This window comes from Chrysochloris asiatica, unplaced genomic scaffold (genome assembly GCF_000296735.1).
Source record: "Chrysochloris asiatica unplaced genomic scaffold, ChrAsi1.0 scaffold00052, whole genome shotgun sequence".
Classification (NCBI taxonomy): domain Eukaryota; kingdom Metazoa; phylum Chordata; class Mammalia; order Afrosoricida; family Chrysochloridae; genus Chrysochloris; species Chrysochloris asiatica.
Genome location: NW_006408570.1, coordinates 10,304,134 through 10,321,232, shown reverse-complemented (window position 1 = coordinate 10,321,232; position 17,099 = coordinate 10,304,134). Strand labels below are relative to the sequence as shown.

General features: G+C 38.8%; 1 protein-coding gene across 3 annotated transcripts in view; it reads left to right on the top strand.

The window, feature by feature from the left end:
* Nucleotides 1-17,099, top strand: part of MEIS1 (Meis homeobox 1) — a 179,870-nt gene that overhangs the window by 87,602 nt on the left and 75,169 nt on the right. For all 3 annotated transcript variants that reach the window (XM_006862948.1, XM_006862947.1, XM_006862949.1), the window contains one exon: nt 5,667-5,812. In XM_006862948.1, coding sequence (XP_006863010.1) covers nt 5,667-5,812 — 146 coding nt within the window. The remainder of the gene's footprint in view (nt 1-5,666; nt 5,813-17,099) is intronic.

The following is a 17,099-nucleotide window of genomic DNA, read 5'->3' as shown; positions in this document are numbered from 1 at the left end:
TGAGGCAGTTCTCTTCTGTCATGTAAGGTTGCTTGCTATGAGTTAAAATCAACTTGAGAGATCCTAACAACAGCATCATAGACACAGTAGAATAGTATGGAAAGATACAACTACAAAGGGCCTTAGCTTTTGGACTCTAGGCCCGTTTTGTAACAAATACTCTATACCTAAACGTTAAAGGAACTGAATGTTGTTAAATACCATCCGAGTCATTTTGGACTCATAGCAACCCTGTATAGGGTTTCCAAGGAACAACTGGTGGGTTTGAACCGCAGACCTTGCAGTTAGCAGTCCAGGAAGAAGAAAATAGGAAGGGTTAAAGAGAGGACATGGGCTACAACTCTGGTGTGTCAATGCCAAATTGTAAATGAAAATGGCCTTGAAGCTAAAGGTGGCTTCTAGCAAAACAAGAGGGTCCACAACCTTACACGTTCATCTGCCCTGGCAGTTGAAAGTTCATATCCCTAATTAGGAGTTGTGCCTCTGTGGCATAAAGAACCCATTTTATTTATACCTAATGGCACACGGACACTGGCAGTTCCGATCAGTTGTGATGTAAATCATAGGCACTTTTTTGTTTTTTGTTTTTGCCTCACTCAGTGTAGGTTTTGGAGACTGGCAGGCTTAGGGGGAGAGAGGGAGTGAGTAGGGAGAGAAAAATGGGAGTTGGGCTTTGACCTGTTGGAGAGGATCCCCTGCTGACACGGTCAGTCTGACCCATTGAACGGCCTGAATACGATAAATGCCGCTTTATCCTGTCTTGAAAGGCACGAGATAGCACAGTCTAAATGCCTAGGCATGCTTAAATAGGCAACTCGGGATGTTTGAGTTGAGCGTGTTTGAAATCTGAGCTCTCTGACAGCCTGGGAGCTGCCACAGGTCACCTGCCTTGCTCCATGGGGACAGGCCCAGGTCTCACAAGAAATTGTCCGTAGACGAATTGTAGTACAAATTCCTTTCTTTGTTGGTTGGCCTCTTTCACTAGACCATGGCCTATAAAATTTTGTAAAAACAATTCTTAAATATTATTTGAAAGGGCAAATGGTCCACGCTGAAAGGTTTGACAGTTTGACGTATAGTACATGGTTTTGATCACTCAGAAACTGAAAAGTGTAGCCACGATTCTCCTCCTGATTGTTAGAAGCCTGGTGCTTCTTAAATAGTATCTTGTTGATGTGCAGTTCCTCTGCTCCTGGCCATCTGACAGCAAGGAGTCTGCTTCAGTGATCTTAAATCCTTTTAGGCTAATTTGTGAGAGAACAAGAAAAACAGCTAGCACCTTTGAATCCAGCATCCCCAAAGCACAGAACCAGGTATGGCCAATTAAGGTGCTGTTCGAATGCTCATATCAAGGGAGATCCCTTTAGAGCCCTCTGATAACATGAAGGCCAGTGCCTAGAGAGAGAAGAGTCTTGAGTTTCACTTCCATGAGAGGGAAAAAGAGATTTGAGAGGCTACAGTCTCATCAGAGCCAGGGGAAGTTGCAGGAAGTGGATTTCTGCATGAGAATGTTGCATACATGTAGCCTGTAAGTGTTTGGTGCCCGTTGGCTGCCTCTGCATAGCCAAAGGCCATTTTCAGGAGCCTCTGGCCCCTCAGTCACTGGCCTACTAGTTAATTGCCACATGGACTTCATGACACATGGGCAGATAATATGACATTTTCGGTTTCTGTCACTAGCAAACGCCACAACTAGTTGCTAAGAAGCTGTCAGAAACCATTAGCAGTTGGCTAAAGTCGCCCTATGGCATTTCCTCATAGCATCAGCAAAACGAGTATAAATCACCCACTGGAGCCTACTGCTATCCTAATGAGGCTGTAAGCTTGTTTATGGACTAGCATCATTTTTATGATTATTTCCACCTTTTCAGTTTGCCTTCATTTGGCGGCAGGAGAAGTCAGCGCCAGGAATGAAGTCACTGCTGACATTTTACAAATGCGGTTCAGAGCTGCTGCCGTGTGGTGTCGGTCGGTGGTTCTCCAAGTTTGTTTAGTGATCTTTAAAAAAAAAAAAAGGAAATCCACCGGAGACCTCATAGAGGTGACTATCAAATTGCAAGAGTGAATGGAAATGCTGAAGGTACAATTGACCATTTAGACTCTACTCTGATGTTAAGATGTCTTGAGATCAATTTTCAATTTTAAAAGGTGGAAGAGGTTAAACAATTTATTAAAATCTATGAAAGTGTTTGCTTTTAGAATCGTCTGTTTTATTATGCTCTGTTCCTTCCCCATCTTCTCCATTTCCCTAACTTGTGTCGGAAAGGAGCAGGGTTTATTGTTTTAGGCTTTTCTGAACATGCACCAGTATTTACACTGGATTGAAAGCATTTGCTTCCAATGAAAATCTTGTCTTAGATTACAACCCAGCAGTGTAATTTCCCTCCCAGATGGGAGTAAAGTAGCTGTATTTGCCTAAAAACAGTAGGAAGAACAAACTGTGCATTAAGCCAAGGCTGTTTTTGGCTTGAGCTAATGATGTAATAGAAACCTCCTATTCTGGAGAGGTCACTGCCAGGGACTGAAGGGGGTGATCTGGCTCTTGCTTGAAAGGTTTCGCCATTGTATCTACATAAGTCTTCACTTAAAAAATTCTGTTCCTAATGCTTCTGCTTTCAAACAGCAGAAATAAACAGGAAAGGTTCTGGTGAGTGTTACACAAGGAATGCAGAAAGCCTTCCTCTCCTAATGGAGTATATAATTCAGGTGCCCTCAAGGCAGGCTTTCAGGAATTCTTTTGCCTGAGGTAATGGGAAGCTAAGGCTGCTTTAAGGCCCTGATTATCTATTGATGCACAAAGCTGGAAAAAAGTCATCTCTGCTGGATTATAGTAGATATTTCCATAAATTATCAATGAATTCTCTTCTAGGCAGGCACTAGGCATTGCCTGCTAAATTAATCTGAAGGGGTTTCGAGATGGAAGGAAAGGGCTTTTTCTTTTCTTTCTTTTTTTTTTTTTTAAGGTGGAAAACAATCGGGGCAAAGTGAGAAAGAGTGCCATTAGCTTGGAAGCTTTTCATTTTTATATCATCAGTGATCCAGTAATATCCTTCCTTGCCTTGGTTACCTTCTGCAAATTGAAAGTTGATCAGCCCATTGAAATTTTAAATGCTGTTGAGTTGTTTTCTTTTCTCATGTTTCTTTAATGAATTGTTATTTTATATGGTGAATTGCTTCTCTGAATAAAAAGCCTCTTTAAATACTGGACTTTGAAAGAATTTATTAGGCAAATCCAAGGGGACTCGTCAGAAAGCAATTGGTTACGCAAATGACAAGTGTGGTAGGTTAGAAGTAGCTCTGGCCTAGGAATATGGGTGCCTTGTCCAGCACCCACACCAACAAGCTCTATGGAGGTCAGCATGACCTTGGACAAGTCGTAGAAGCAGCACTTTCCTCTCTGATGCAGTGAGGGCTTTAAAACTCTGGGTCTTCACAACCTTGATTTTGGAAAACTTTAATAAAATATACGAATTTTAAATAAAATTATACAGTTTAAACTAATAAAGTTTTCAACACAGAGAACTGCAACAAAAGTTTTGTATTTGTGGCATGTCAGCAATAATACTAGAAATGTTTAAATTAGTCTGTTCCTCTTCTAATAAAGTTTTTAAACTTTACTTCAAAAGCAAACCCAATGTCATCCAGTCAGGTCTGACTCATAGTGACCCTGTACAGAGTTTTCAAAACTGAAAATCTTTACTGGAGCAAACAGCCTCATCTTTCTCCCAAAGAGCAGCTGGTAGGTTCGAACCGCCAATCTTGTGATTAACAGTCCATTGATTATCCTACAGCATCACCAGGTTTCCTTTACTTCAACACTCCCAAAAACCAAAACCAATGAGTTGATTCCGACTCATCAGTCCCATATAGGGTCTCTGAGGCTGTAAATCTTCACGGGAGCAGATAGCCTCATCTTTCTGCAGCAAAGTGGCTGGTGGGTTTGACTGCTAACCTTGTGCTTAGTTGTTGTCAAGTGCCTTCGAGTCTATTCTGACCCATAGTGACCCTGTATAGGGTTTCCAAGGAGCAGCTGGTGAGCTTGAACCACCGACCTTGCAGTTCAAATGGCTTTGCAGTCTGGTGCATTAACCCACAGTGCCACAACCATGACTCCATATCTATCTACTATAGATTCGACTAAAAACTAAAATCAAGGTATCAAATTATTTTCATACGTAGGATCTAAATCACAAAAATAAGAAATAGAGAAATTCATGAAGCAGTGTAAGTAAACCTGAGACTAGTAGTTCCTGGTGGTGCAGTGGTTAAGTGGTGGTGCAGTGGTTAAGGTTGGTGGGTCACATCCAACCAGTCATTCATTCCTTGGGAGAAAGATCTGCCAATCTGCTTCCCTCAAGATTAAAGCCAAGAAAACCTTGTGAGACTTCTATTCTGTCACATGGGGATGCTATAAGTCCAGAATTAACTCTTGGGTACCTGACAACTGCAATTTCTAACGTACAACCACCAGGATGCTTGTTTTACCAAAGTTCAGCTTCTTTTGGCCATGTAGGTTGCACCCAGTGGCTTTATTTAGTACAGTGAATGTGCTCTGGGGTTCATTTGTTACCTCATTTCTGTGTCTCAAAACTATGTCTTATGCTTCTTTTGGGGATAAGATCAGCCTGCCCATTTCTGAAAACCAGTAGCAGCCACAGAGATCTGGGACAAGAAGTCTGATATTTTATAGCAGTCCGTTTAGGGCATTACTGCTTTCCTTTTTGAAATTTTGTACCACGACCAAAAATGGAATACAAATTCCATTTGTGCCTTATGACTTACTTTGGCTACTGTGACTTATATGGGCTGAAGTTGCATTTTTTTCTCATTTTTGATATTGTCATAAAAGTACTACAATGTTTTTTATTGTGTGTGTGTGTGTGTGTGTGTGTGTGATGAAGCCAACATATTTTCTAGTAAAAACAACTCGTACTTTATAAGATTCATTAGGAAAATTAAATGTGATATTCAAGAATATGTTAGTAGGTAATATTTTAAAGAGAAAAACTTAAATCTAAAGAAATTTTAGAAACTTTCTGAATATTAGTGTACTATAATTCTAGCTTACTCTTAATTGAACAATTCTTTATTTTACTTCAGCAATAATCTTTTTCTAAAAGAAATGATACCCTTTTTGAAGCATCCCATGTCAAACTATATCTATGATGGATTACCTATATTTTCATGGCCTACTTTAGTTTTAAGATAGTTTATTTGGGAAATAGTTGATATCTTAAATGAATGTTCTCACAAGTTGATGGGATTTGAATACCCAGGCAGGGACAACACCTCTGCTAATAGCTGCCAAGATATTTAACTCCCGAATAGGAGTTACACTTAATGTGTCTCAGCTCTATATGTTGGGATAATTACTATGACAACAAACGACTAAGGAGATGGTATGCTTCTCAATATTCCCTTTGACCTTTAGCACTGTTCTTAGGAAAAGTTCTTTAGAAACAACTTCTAATGAGCCTAGGCCTTGTTCTTTCTCGGTTTTGAAAAATAAGCAAACAACAACAATAAAACAAAATAAAAAACAGTACCAAAGAAACTCATTAATCATTTAAATTGCTCTTTTGGTTTTGTTTATATCCAAAGGCATTCTATTTGAATAAAGCATGTCAAGGTAGCATCAGTCAAAATTTGATTCACTATGTTTGCAGGTGATGGCTTGGACAACAGTGTAGCTTCCCCCAGCACAGGTGACGATGATGATCCAGATAAGGACAAAAAGCGTCACAAAAAGCGTGGCATCTTTCCCAAAGTAGCCACAAATATCATGAGAGCGTGGCTGTTCCAGCATCTAACAGTAAGTGGATTCTAAATGACATATGTAACCTAACTATGGACAATGAACCAGTTTTGCAAGAAAACAAAATGGAAAAAAAAAAAAAAGATCCCTCTGGAGTTGGAATATTTCATAAATCACTGAGCTCCTACAGTTTTTGCAAGTGTTGTGTGCTTGTTTTCAGATCCATGTGCCATTGAGGAGGTTTCTTTGAAGTTCACTATTTTAATTTTGTTAACTTTAGTAAGCGCTAAAGTTTAGAAATCCATGCACACTTGAGATTTTAAGTTTGCATATCAATAATGTTTCATTTCTAAGGGTGATTCATAAGGATTTAGAACCAGCACCCACAAAGAAAAAATTAGACATCTCCCCAGAAAGATTTAATAGCGTCCAATGCTTTAGTGGATCTTTATAGTCAATGGTCCACACACAAAAAATTGAATGTTGTTGCAATGGCAAGATGATGCTATTTGCTTTGAAATGGCTTGAATGCACTGGCTTCCGTCTCTGAGTCAGCACTCCACAGTGAAAGCTGCCCCTGTGTTTAGAACTGTAAAGGAAAACAGCAATATAGAGTCAGCTCTTCCTGTGTAGTCCCCTGTGACTTTTCAAGCAGAGTAACAGTTTATATTGTCTGTGTGAGTATTGCTGTTTTCACTGCAGGAATTCTCCTGGAGATGTGAGAAACTGGAGATTTGGGGCCTGAAGCCACAGGGGGATTTGTTTTGCTTGGTAATTGTTCTGAATGAATTTCATGTTCAAAATATTTATAATCATAATATTTTGGTGGATTTTTTTTATAAGTGTATACTGTTTTAATGATGTCTAAGGAAGAAGACAAAATGAAAATCTATGGGTAAAAAAATATTTTAGAATTCAGCAAAATGGTTGACTCAGAGGCCACATAATCTGAGGGGCAAAGGGTGAATTTAGACAGGTTGTAGTGTAGCCAATGCTAAGATGAATGAATGTTTAAAACTCTTGGCGACTTTTGTTTTTGTTTTTCCTTTTTTTAATGCCTGGTCAAACCTTTTATTTTTAGACTAGCTTGTTTTTTTTAATGTCATTTGTTTTCCTAAAAATAAACAAATTCTGTGTTGTCACAAACATATCCAGACCTGTTGACCCTCATACTCGTGTTCTAGTTTGAAAGCCATGCCTCTTAGTGAGTTATAAAAGTATAAGGAAAAAGATTCACACAATGTCTGAAGGCTACACTGGTTCTGTGCTTCCAGATAGAGGCTGTGCAATCCAATAACACCTGAAGGGTTAGATGAATCCAAAATTTCCAGCATCAGTGAATAAAATCAAAACTAACAGCAGCAGGAGTAACTTAAAAAAAAAAAAAGTAAAACTCATTCCGTTCTCCTTTCATCAAGCATTCAAAACTTAACTAGATCATGTAGATAGTTTATGAACAGACTTTAGGGATTGGCTAATGCCAGTAGGTTATTGAAGGGTTAGATTCTGCTTTGACTGTTCTGATTTTGACTTCCTATTAGATTTTCCGAAAATCACATTTGAGTGCTTTTTTAACACTTGTTACATGTATTCAGATATTTTGAATCTGCCCTATCTATGTAAGATTTTTATTAAGGATTATCAGCCACTGTTGATATGGAGCATGGGGCTATGGACAAGGATCTAGAAGGCACAACATGAAAAAATTATGTAGTATTTAAACATACATAGCATTGAAAATTACCAGGAATAAGAAGTGACAATTGGTTAAAGATACTGATGCAACCATGTTAACAACTCATCATCAGAGCTAACCAGCTAATCTGGTTTAAGAGTGGGCAGGATAGGTACAAAATCAAGTTGGCCCTGAAATCACAAACTATTTCCATTTCATATATTAATGGGGAAAACAGAGAAAGAGAAATAATGGATTTCTTCAGCTTCCATCTCAATCTGTAAAGAAGCTTTGGCTTTACTTGAAGCGGAAGTTCCCCTGAATAAAATATAATCAAATATTGACAGAATCAAGAGAAAATTTTATTCGTCCTCCAGATTTTCTGTTTTTCTAGGTCGTACCCTTGTAAAGAACCTTGTAGAGAGCTATACTATTTTCTTAGGAACAAAAACACTTTCAAATCATCTACACTGCCATGATTATATGGGAGCAATTGTAATAGACATTATTCACTAGCTGCCTCATCTCTTGTGACCTGGCTCATTTTCTTCACTTTTGGAGTCCTTGCTGGCCTACCCACTACCTTGAAGGGAAAGCCTGTTCTTCCATGTCTCCTGGCTTCCTATGAATGCCATTTGGCTCATGGTTACCATTGGGTATTTATACCCTTTCTATCCATTCCTTAAGGACTCCTAGTGTGGCGCTGTGGGTTAATGCACCCGACTGCAAAGTCATTTCAACTGCAAAGTCGGCGTTTCAAACTTACCAGCTGCTTCTCGGAAACCCTATGCAGGGTCTCTATGAGTCAGAACCTATTTGACAGCACTTAACAATAATCTACTTCTTACGGAGCCCTGTTGTCACTGTGGATAACCACCAGACTGCTAACCTCAAGGATGGCCGTTCAAACCCACCGTGGAGATAAAGATGAGACTTCCTGTTCTTGTAAAGATGTACAGACTTGGAAACCCTGTACAGGGTCACTGTGAGTCAGAACTGAGTCGATGGCAGTGGGTTTGGGTTGAATCCACTCCATAAAGAGCATTAGTAGAGCAGTGAATTAACTATTAAGCTGCTAACTGCATAGCTGGCAGTTCACACTTACCAGCTATTCCTTAGCAGAAAGATAAGGCTGTCTTCCACAATAAAGATTTATAGTCTCAAAGATCTAAGGAGCAATTCTACTCTGCTCTATGCACTTGCTATTAGTGGAGTGGGTTCAATGGCAGGGTTTGGTTTTGGCTAACCATTCTTGAGTAGTAGGAATAGTTAGCAAGTTTGGCTGGTAACCAATATACTGGTGATTTGAGTCCACTTAGAGGTGCCGCAAAAGGAAGGCCACACAATCTACTTCAGAAAAATCAATCTTTAAAGACCCAATAGACCACATTTTTTCTCTGACACACATGGAATCACGCTGAGTTGGAGTTGACTCCACAGCAACTGCTCTTAGTACCCAGTCCTCAGTACTTTCTGCCTCACAGACAAATACAGGCGTCTCCTGGGTTGTGACTGTTTCTTCTATACAACCCATAGTAAAGAACCAATATCTATGATATTAAAAATTCAAGGTATATATAATGGTTCATAATGACAAATCTGTGCTACTTTTTGACATAATAATGTTTTATTATTAACAATAATAAAACATCATTATTATTATGACTATATTATGTTAAAGATGGTTTTGTCTATCTGGAAGTGTTTTTTTTAAACCTTATACAGAGTCACTGTGAGTTTGAACCAACTTGATGGCATTTATCCATAGAAAGTTATACTATATGCCATAAGCATTGGACAAACTGACATTAGATACAATGCATTATAAAGTTATACTATATGCTATAAGGATTGGACAAACTAACATTAGATACAAACTGTGATTTATGTATACATTCAATTTAACAACAGATTTAGGGTTTACTTATTTGTAATCCAGGGAATTCCTGTTATGGTAATGGTAACCATCCCTGAAAATTCTAATTGCTCTCATTAGCAGCATCTAAAAAAACAAAGTAAGGAGATACATTTAAATTTATGATTGCATTGTCCCTTTCCTTTCCTCAGTGAGAAGCTTGCCCTTCCCTGCTTTCTAATTGCAAGAGCAAATTAATCTTTAGTTCTAAAGAAGCTTTCTTCTTCATTGTTTTGATACAGTCCTTGCAGAAATGCATGGACTCTTTTGGTCATATTTATAGGTAGGAGCTGTTTCTAATAAATTTCGTGGAAAAATGGGAAACAATAGAGTTTAAACAGACTCCTGATGTGGCGCTGTAGGATAAGCACTGGACTACAAACCACAAGATCGGCAGTTCAAACTTACCAGTTGCTCCTTGGGAACCTTATACTGAGTCACTGTGAGTTTGAACCAACTTGATGGCATTTAGTAACAGTAACATAGAGTTTAAAGAGAGTTTTGTTGTTTGTCCAAATATAGGTAATTACTGACATCTCAATATTAATCTTTTAGTAACTTTATTTCAAGCCCTAAGAGGTCTTCAGGGATGCAGAAGTCATTGGGAAGACTGGGTACCAATTTTAAACGATTACATTATTGCTGGATGATTAATGCAATTTGTTATCTAGAAAATCCTTTCTGAAATCTTGCTAAATGTAAAAGAACAATTGAAACTCTGGCTAATTAAAACAATAACAATAACAATTTATTAGGAAATTATAAACTAATCTTTTTTTAAGTGCCTGAAGGCATATTGTAAACCCTTACATACTTTTTTGAAAACAGATTGCTATTTTCTTTTTCTATTTTAAATAAATGGGTCAATTCTTTCATTGGTATTAGTCTCTTTAAAAAGAAAAAAAAAGTCTGCCTTTGAATGGGCCTTCAAGTATTTGTATGTTAGAGAAGCAGAATGGATCTGAATTTAAAACAACAACAACAAAACTTTCTGGACTGGATTTGCACCCTAGCTGCACGAGAAGAAAAATGTGTCATTCCATAGTTAGTCGCAGGTAGATTTAATCAGTAACACATTTTATTGCTCCAAAAAGAGAACTAAAGTCTCCTTCTTGGACTCACAAACTCCTAAAGCTACCCTGGACATACATGTGTATAATGAAAACAATAAAAGAAAAAGGAAACAGGTTTTAAACTTTGGTGACTATGGGGGGTAAAGGGAAATTTCAGTGATACAAATTTCTAGCTTTGGACTTTTTTTTTCTTTCATTTGGCAGTTTCAGTAAGTGGAGAAGGGCTCTTAAAAGAAACTGCTCCCTGAAACTACCAGAGTGACTGACATTATTTAGAAAATAAGAAAGAATTAGAAAGAAAGCAAAAGCATTTATTAATAGAAATGCTTGCATTTCCCTGAAGAAAAATGACTGCCAACAATTTTTTAAAGTACTTAAATTTGTGTATGAGTCACTGTATAGTCACAGTTTAATATTTCAGGAGTATATACCTTGTGAATATTTCTTTTTCTTTCTTGAGTGATTATTCCAACTATACGTATAACCTTCCCTGTGATAGTGCTTTAACTGGATGTGGCTTGCATATTCCTGGTTCTTTTGCTCTGTAGAGCAAAAGAACATGGATGCACCCTGGTATTCAGTGGTTAAAGTGCTCAGCTGTTAACCAGAACGTCAGAGGTTGAAGCCCATCACCTTTTGGCTTTGTGGGAGAAAGATGTGCCAGTCTGCTCCCATCAAGATTCACAGCTTTGGAAACCCTGGAGGGCAGTTCTTCTCTGTCCTATAGGGTGGTTATGAGTTGGAATTCAACTCCATGGACAATGGGTTGGTTTGGTTTGGGTTACAAATATTTGTGCCCAAGTGCCTAGTAAAAATGAGGGAAAGGGATACACGTACAATGTTATAAGGTGGAAACAAACATCTTTTCCTTTTTATTTTCTTTCCCACCCTAACATATTGCAGTTTTAAACAAAATCTAAATATAAAAGCAGTTAATGTGGCTCTTATTTAAAATATATAGAGACATTCTTTTCCTACATGAAACTACTGTGTGTCCCAGGAATCCTGAAAGTCTGTGGGATGCAGAGGTAGTTAAAGCACATGCTTGCAGGTTTGGATGAAGAAAGGCATCAAGAGGTGATACATCTGGCATTGACCACTTAAGGGAGAGGGGTTCCTAAGGTGAACTGATCTTCATTCACATTCTCTCGGACTCTCTATCATTTCCCTGATTTTGAGGATCCCATCCGGCTAAGGCTTAATGTCGAGACAAATTTTATTTCTAAGTCAGATACATACATTTGCCAAGGTGTGCTTGTGTGTTTGTGAACTTCTAGCCTAGGAAAAAAAAAAAATTTTTTTTTTTTTTTGTATGTGTGACCAGCTCTATGTCTCCATATCTGATTTATGAGACTTTTCTCTCAGTGTGGATAAAGCCAATGTGAGGGGTTGTAGAATCTTCCAGGTTGAGAATGGCGTTTCCATAGAAACACTATTAGATGAAAAGTGCCCTGCGGGTCCTCCACTCTAAGGATAGAGTAAATGGAATTGAATTGGGAATTGAATGCTCTAGAAGAAACAGATGTTATTTCATTGGTTTTGCTTTTGGTAACAAGATCTGTTGGAGATATCTTTGTGCCATCTCTCTACTTGCAATTTTGGAAAGAATGAGCTCTCTAAACATTATTCCTATAAACTATCATTATAAAGAATGTTGCCATTGGTATCCAGATAACCCATTCTGTTGATCAAGGTAAGTAAAAGATCAAAGGACAGAGAGATGACCCTAGGTAGGAGGTAGATACTATTTTTCTCTTCCACTATCATTTCTATTTATCTCTCTATCTCTCACCCCGACACTCTGCCAGTTTTAACAATGAATGTTCTTACTGTGCCTTACCAGCTAACACCCTCAGAAAGTGGTTGGGCAGGGAAACTTGCCTTTGAAAAAGACACTCCCTCCTTCAAACTTGCCCTAATCTACCTTCATGTTCCTGTTCCTGAGCCAAGGGAGTTTGTGTGTGGAGATGGTAGGGAACTTAAATTTCTTCCTTGCTACATGTTATACTCTAAGTAAAGACACTTGAAAGCTAGTAGGAAAGTGTGAGAAGATATTTTTTTTCTTGAAGATATCCAAGTACTGTATAAAACAATGAGCTTTCTTATTATATGTATAAGAAGAACATCTTTATAGTTGTTCCCTTTTCTTTCATAAGGTTTAGTAATGACAGTGGTCAGGCAGGGCTAGATTTTGCTGAAGCAAATCTAGGATTGAATGGCACATACCTCTGTCTTAATTTTAAAAGATATCTTCTACTTTGGAGATATGCTATTTCAACTTTGATTAGAGAGGTTCCTAACACTCTGTCTCTCTCTTTTTTTTAAAAGCTCAACTGGGAATCATCTGTCGCAGGGGGAAAATGGAATCGATTATTTAATTACTAGAGGGAAGGAGGGGTGTTGGAATGCTCTAAGTCTTCTGTGATATACATCATAAAAACACTGTTTTAATAATGAAGTGAATGGCCCCTAGATTCTGGGACAACTGCCTTTTTCTTTTTCTTAGCTGGTTACTGAAATCCTAATGGGATGGGGAATGAATTTTCCAAGGTCAGGCAAACTGAAAGGACTACAGCTGGAATTCTTCACCCAGAAGAATCCGAGTTAATACTAATGATCATTGTGAATTAGAAGATCAAAGACAAGCATCAGTCTGTTCCCCAGGTTGTTACCCCAGAGGCCATTAGTGGCCTGAAGGAGCTCTCTCCCAGCCCTGCTCACACCTCTTTCCCCTAGCCCTGACCTTTCTTCCCCACTCCTAACTTGGGCACCTCTGACCTGGAGTAATTGCAGATGAGGAGACCTAGAGGGGAAGCAAAAGTCTAGCTTTAAAGCCAGTTTACCCAGGTACATAAACCTCATAGGCAAATGAGTTCTGACTGTCATATTCCAGGGGTGATGAAGACCTGGGTGTTCAACCCAGTGGTTTATTCATTTCATGAATGTGTGAGGCCTTCTCTGAGGAACTTTTATGGAGTCTGGTTGGTAATTTTGTCTAGTCAAAAATTTTTGTTTTGTGTCCAAGACTAAGTCAGAAAATTCACTGTATTTTGAGACACTCTTCATCAGACTAACTAAATAAAAGACTAGATTGAAAATGAAAGTGTCCATACAAGCACAATCTATTAAGTTGACAGTTGATGGCTGCTGATGCATGTAACTGTTGGAACACTTGCTAGCTGTTTGTACTTCAAAGAAAATATCAATAGCATGTCTCCTTTTTATTTCTTCTGTTGTTAAATGCCACTGAGTCAGTTCTGAAACCTATATAGGATTTCAGAGGAGTGGCTGGTGGGTTTGAACCACTGACCTTGTGGGTTAGCAAGTGGTGATATGTTTTTTGGAGATAAAACATCACACTTGGTTAATGACTTTGCAACTGTTTCTCCTCAATTTGAAACTGGAATATCAACTGCACGTATGTGAGTGTGTGTATGTATGCGTGTGTGTTTTTTAAACTAACTCAATCCAACTTTTAGAGATTTTTGTATGAGTCTGGCTTTTGATTTTCTCCGTGTTTCATCTTGCTAGTGGTAATAGTGGTGAGGGTGGTTGTGTACCATGGTTCCAATTCATAGTGATCTGTGCAGGGTTTCTGAAGCTGTAAATCTTTACTGGTACAGAGAGCCTCATCTTTGTCTGGAAGAGTGGCTGGTAGATTCTAACTGCTGACCTTGGGATTAGCAGCCCAACTCCTAACCAACTACTCTACCAGGCCTCCTTTTCTTGTGATAATGTTTCATCAGAAAGTATAAAGATTTGACTGAGGAGAAATCAAGTGGCTTCATTTGAAAATGGGTTCTAGTTGTTGTTCATTGTTTCATTGTTGTTGTTGTTAAGTGCCATTGAGTCGGTTCCAACCCAGACCCATAGCGATCCTGGATAGGGTTTCTGAGGAACAGCTGGTGAGCTTGCACCACCAACCTTGCAGTTCAAACGGCTTCTTTGCAGTCTGGAGCATTAACCCACAGCACCACACCAGGACTCCTTAGTAGTGGTAAATTTACATGTTATAGAGTTTAGAACAGACTTAAAATGGACTGATCCCCATCTTACCTCAGTTGTTCTTACTACAGAGCATGACTTGTGCCTACATGTGTCTTCATTCCTGGGTGTACTCCTGTAGAACACACCTCAATGAACCCCTGTAATCGCTAGCAGTAGGTTACTACTTTATTTACCTAAATACCTGTAGGATAATTTATTGGACCACAAGGTCACAACATGGGTGGTTCAAACTCACCAGCTGCTCCTTGGAACCCTATACAGGTTCACTATGCCTTGGAACCGACTTAACACAACAACAACATGAGTGCTGGTGGCGTAGTCTGTTACACGCTAGCTAGGCTGCTAACTGCAAGATCAGCAATTTGAACCCTCCAGCCACTCCACATGAGAAAGATGAGGCTCTCGGCTTCCGTAAAGTTTCACCATCTCAGAAGCTCAAAGATCTATAGAGTCACTGTGTGAGTCGGCCTCGACTCATTGGCAGTGGATTTGGTTTTAGGTTAGGGCTGTTAAGTTTTCTGTTTCTGCAGATGTAGACCCATGCCAGAGGACAGTCAAGCAGTAGCGATCATAGTGTCATGATCTGTTGGTTCCAGAGACAAAGATTACTGCTATAAATCGAATACCATGAGGGAACAAAAATTATTGTATTGAAGTGTCAAGGTAGTAGTAATGGTGATTTTATACATTCACATTGAAATGATAGTACTGGTGAGCATACTGGTATTTCCCTAGTGTTTGTGCCTACATTTGGTAGTGTTCAATCTCAAAGTGAATTTAAGATTCATTTTGGTGTACCAAGAGCAGGAAACAGGCCCTAAGGACTCCCTTATTTCTTAGCTGTCCTGGAAAGAGACTCTAGGAACAAAGGTGTAACTGGGTGGGGTGGGGGTGACACCATGCCATTTCCTAACATTGTTGTTGTTGTTAAGTGCCGTCGAGTGGGTTCCGACCCATAGTGACCCTAAACAGGGTTCCCGAGGCTGTAAATCTTTACGGGAGCAGAAAGCCTCATCTTTCTCCGCGGAGCAGCTGGTAGTTTTGAACTGCTGACTCTGTAGTTCGCAGACCGATTTGTAACCACTATGCTATCAGAGCTCCTTTTTTCCTAACATTGTACAGTTCTTTTTAGCCCTGGTTTTACCAGGCCATTGAGAAAAATGCTTGAATAGGCAAAAGGTTCCAATGCAAACGTATTTCTCTACCTTTGAGTCCTATGAAGAAAAAAAGGTAGTCCTTAGTAATGTGTTGATGTAAATGCTAACTTCTTAAATAACTTCATATTTCTATAAGATAAAAATTACTCAACTTTATAGTATATTATTCTAAGTATTCTGATTGGTTTAACGTGAATGACTACTTCAATTTGAATTTCCTGCTGACGTTTCCTTCAGGGGAAAAAAAGGTACAACAATATACAAGGATATGAATTTAACCTTTTAGATATTTTTATCTTTTGGATGTCTGCACACTTTGTTGTTAATTTTGTTCTATTTTCACATGAATTTTGTTGCTAGCATTGTGCAGAGCCCACATACTGTCAATGCTACCTTGTCTCATGACATGAATGACCACTGAGAAGTCCGTGTGCTAGAGAGTTCTTGGATGTCCAGAGGTCAGGAGGTGTAGTCTATCAGCACGAACTTCCATCCTAAGGCAGATCAGTGAGGGAGCTCATTTCTAAAGCAGTTTTTGCAAGTTAAGACTAGAGTCCTGGTTAGTTAATGTACTGGACTGCAATGTCGGTTTGAACTGCAAGGCTGGTGGTTCAAGTTCACCGGTCGCTCCTTGGAAATCCTATACCAGGTTGCTGTGGGTCAGAACCAACTCTACAGCACTTAACAACAACAACAATATCATAAAAAGTCCATTTCCAAACTACATGGGGGCTAATATTCACAAAAATGACTTGAATCGATTGAAAAAGAAAATGAAATTATTTCCTACCTAGCTAATGTTACCTTGAGCATGTTTTTTGGTTGTTGTTTTGTTATTTTTAAAAAAAACAAAAACTATCTTTGCTAGCTTGACATTTGATTACTCTGATCTACTCTGGTAGGTCTTGTAGGATAAGCACTGGACTGCTAACAGAAAGGTCAGCAGTTCCAACCCACCAGCTGCTCTACAGGAGAAAGATGAGGCTGTCTGCTCCTGTAAAGCTTTACAGCCTCAAAAAACCCTATACAGGGCCACGATGAGTTGGAACAAACTGGGTGTGGGTCCTGTTAACTCATGAAGGGGAGCAACAAGATCAGATGGCTTAAATAACTTAGCAACATTTATTTCTGTGGTGCTTCGCAGTTTGGTATTTTCCTGTGCACTGGATTCTGAAAGGAATCCTGTGAAGCAGTTAGTTTAGAGAAGTTAATGATTTTTTTCTTAGGTCAAAAAAGTAGAAGCTAGCTGAGCTGAAACTGTAGTCTCCTATCCTGAAATTCCATGAGCTTTCCACCACCTTGCCTTTCAACCACCAAGCAAATCAAATCATATTGTGAAAGTTAAAAGTATAATTATGATTTCATTCACAAGATAGCTAATTAGAATATATATATATACTTTTTTTTTTAAAAATAAAAGTATGGGCCAGAGCACTTGGGCATAACACCCCATAATACAGCACATACCTGTATGCTGAGCAAATAATACGAGAAGCTGGGTTCTATGAAGAAAAAC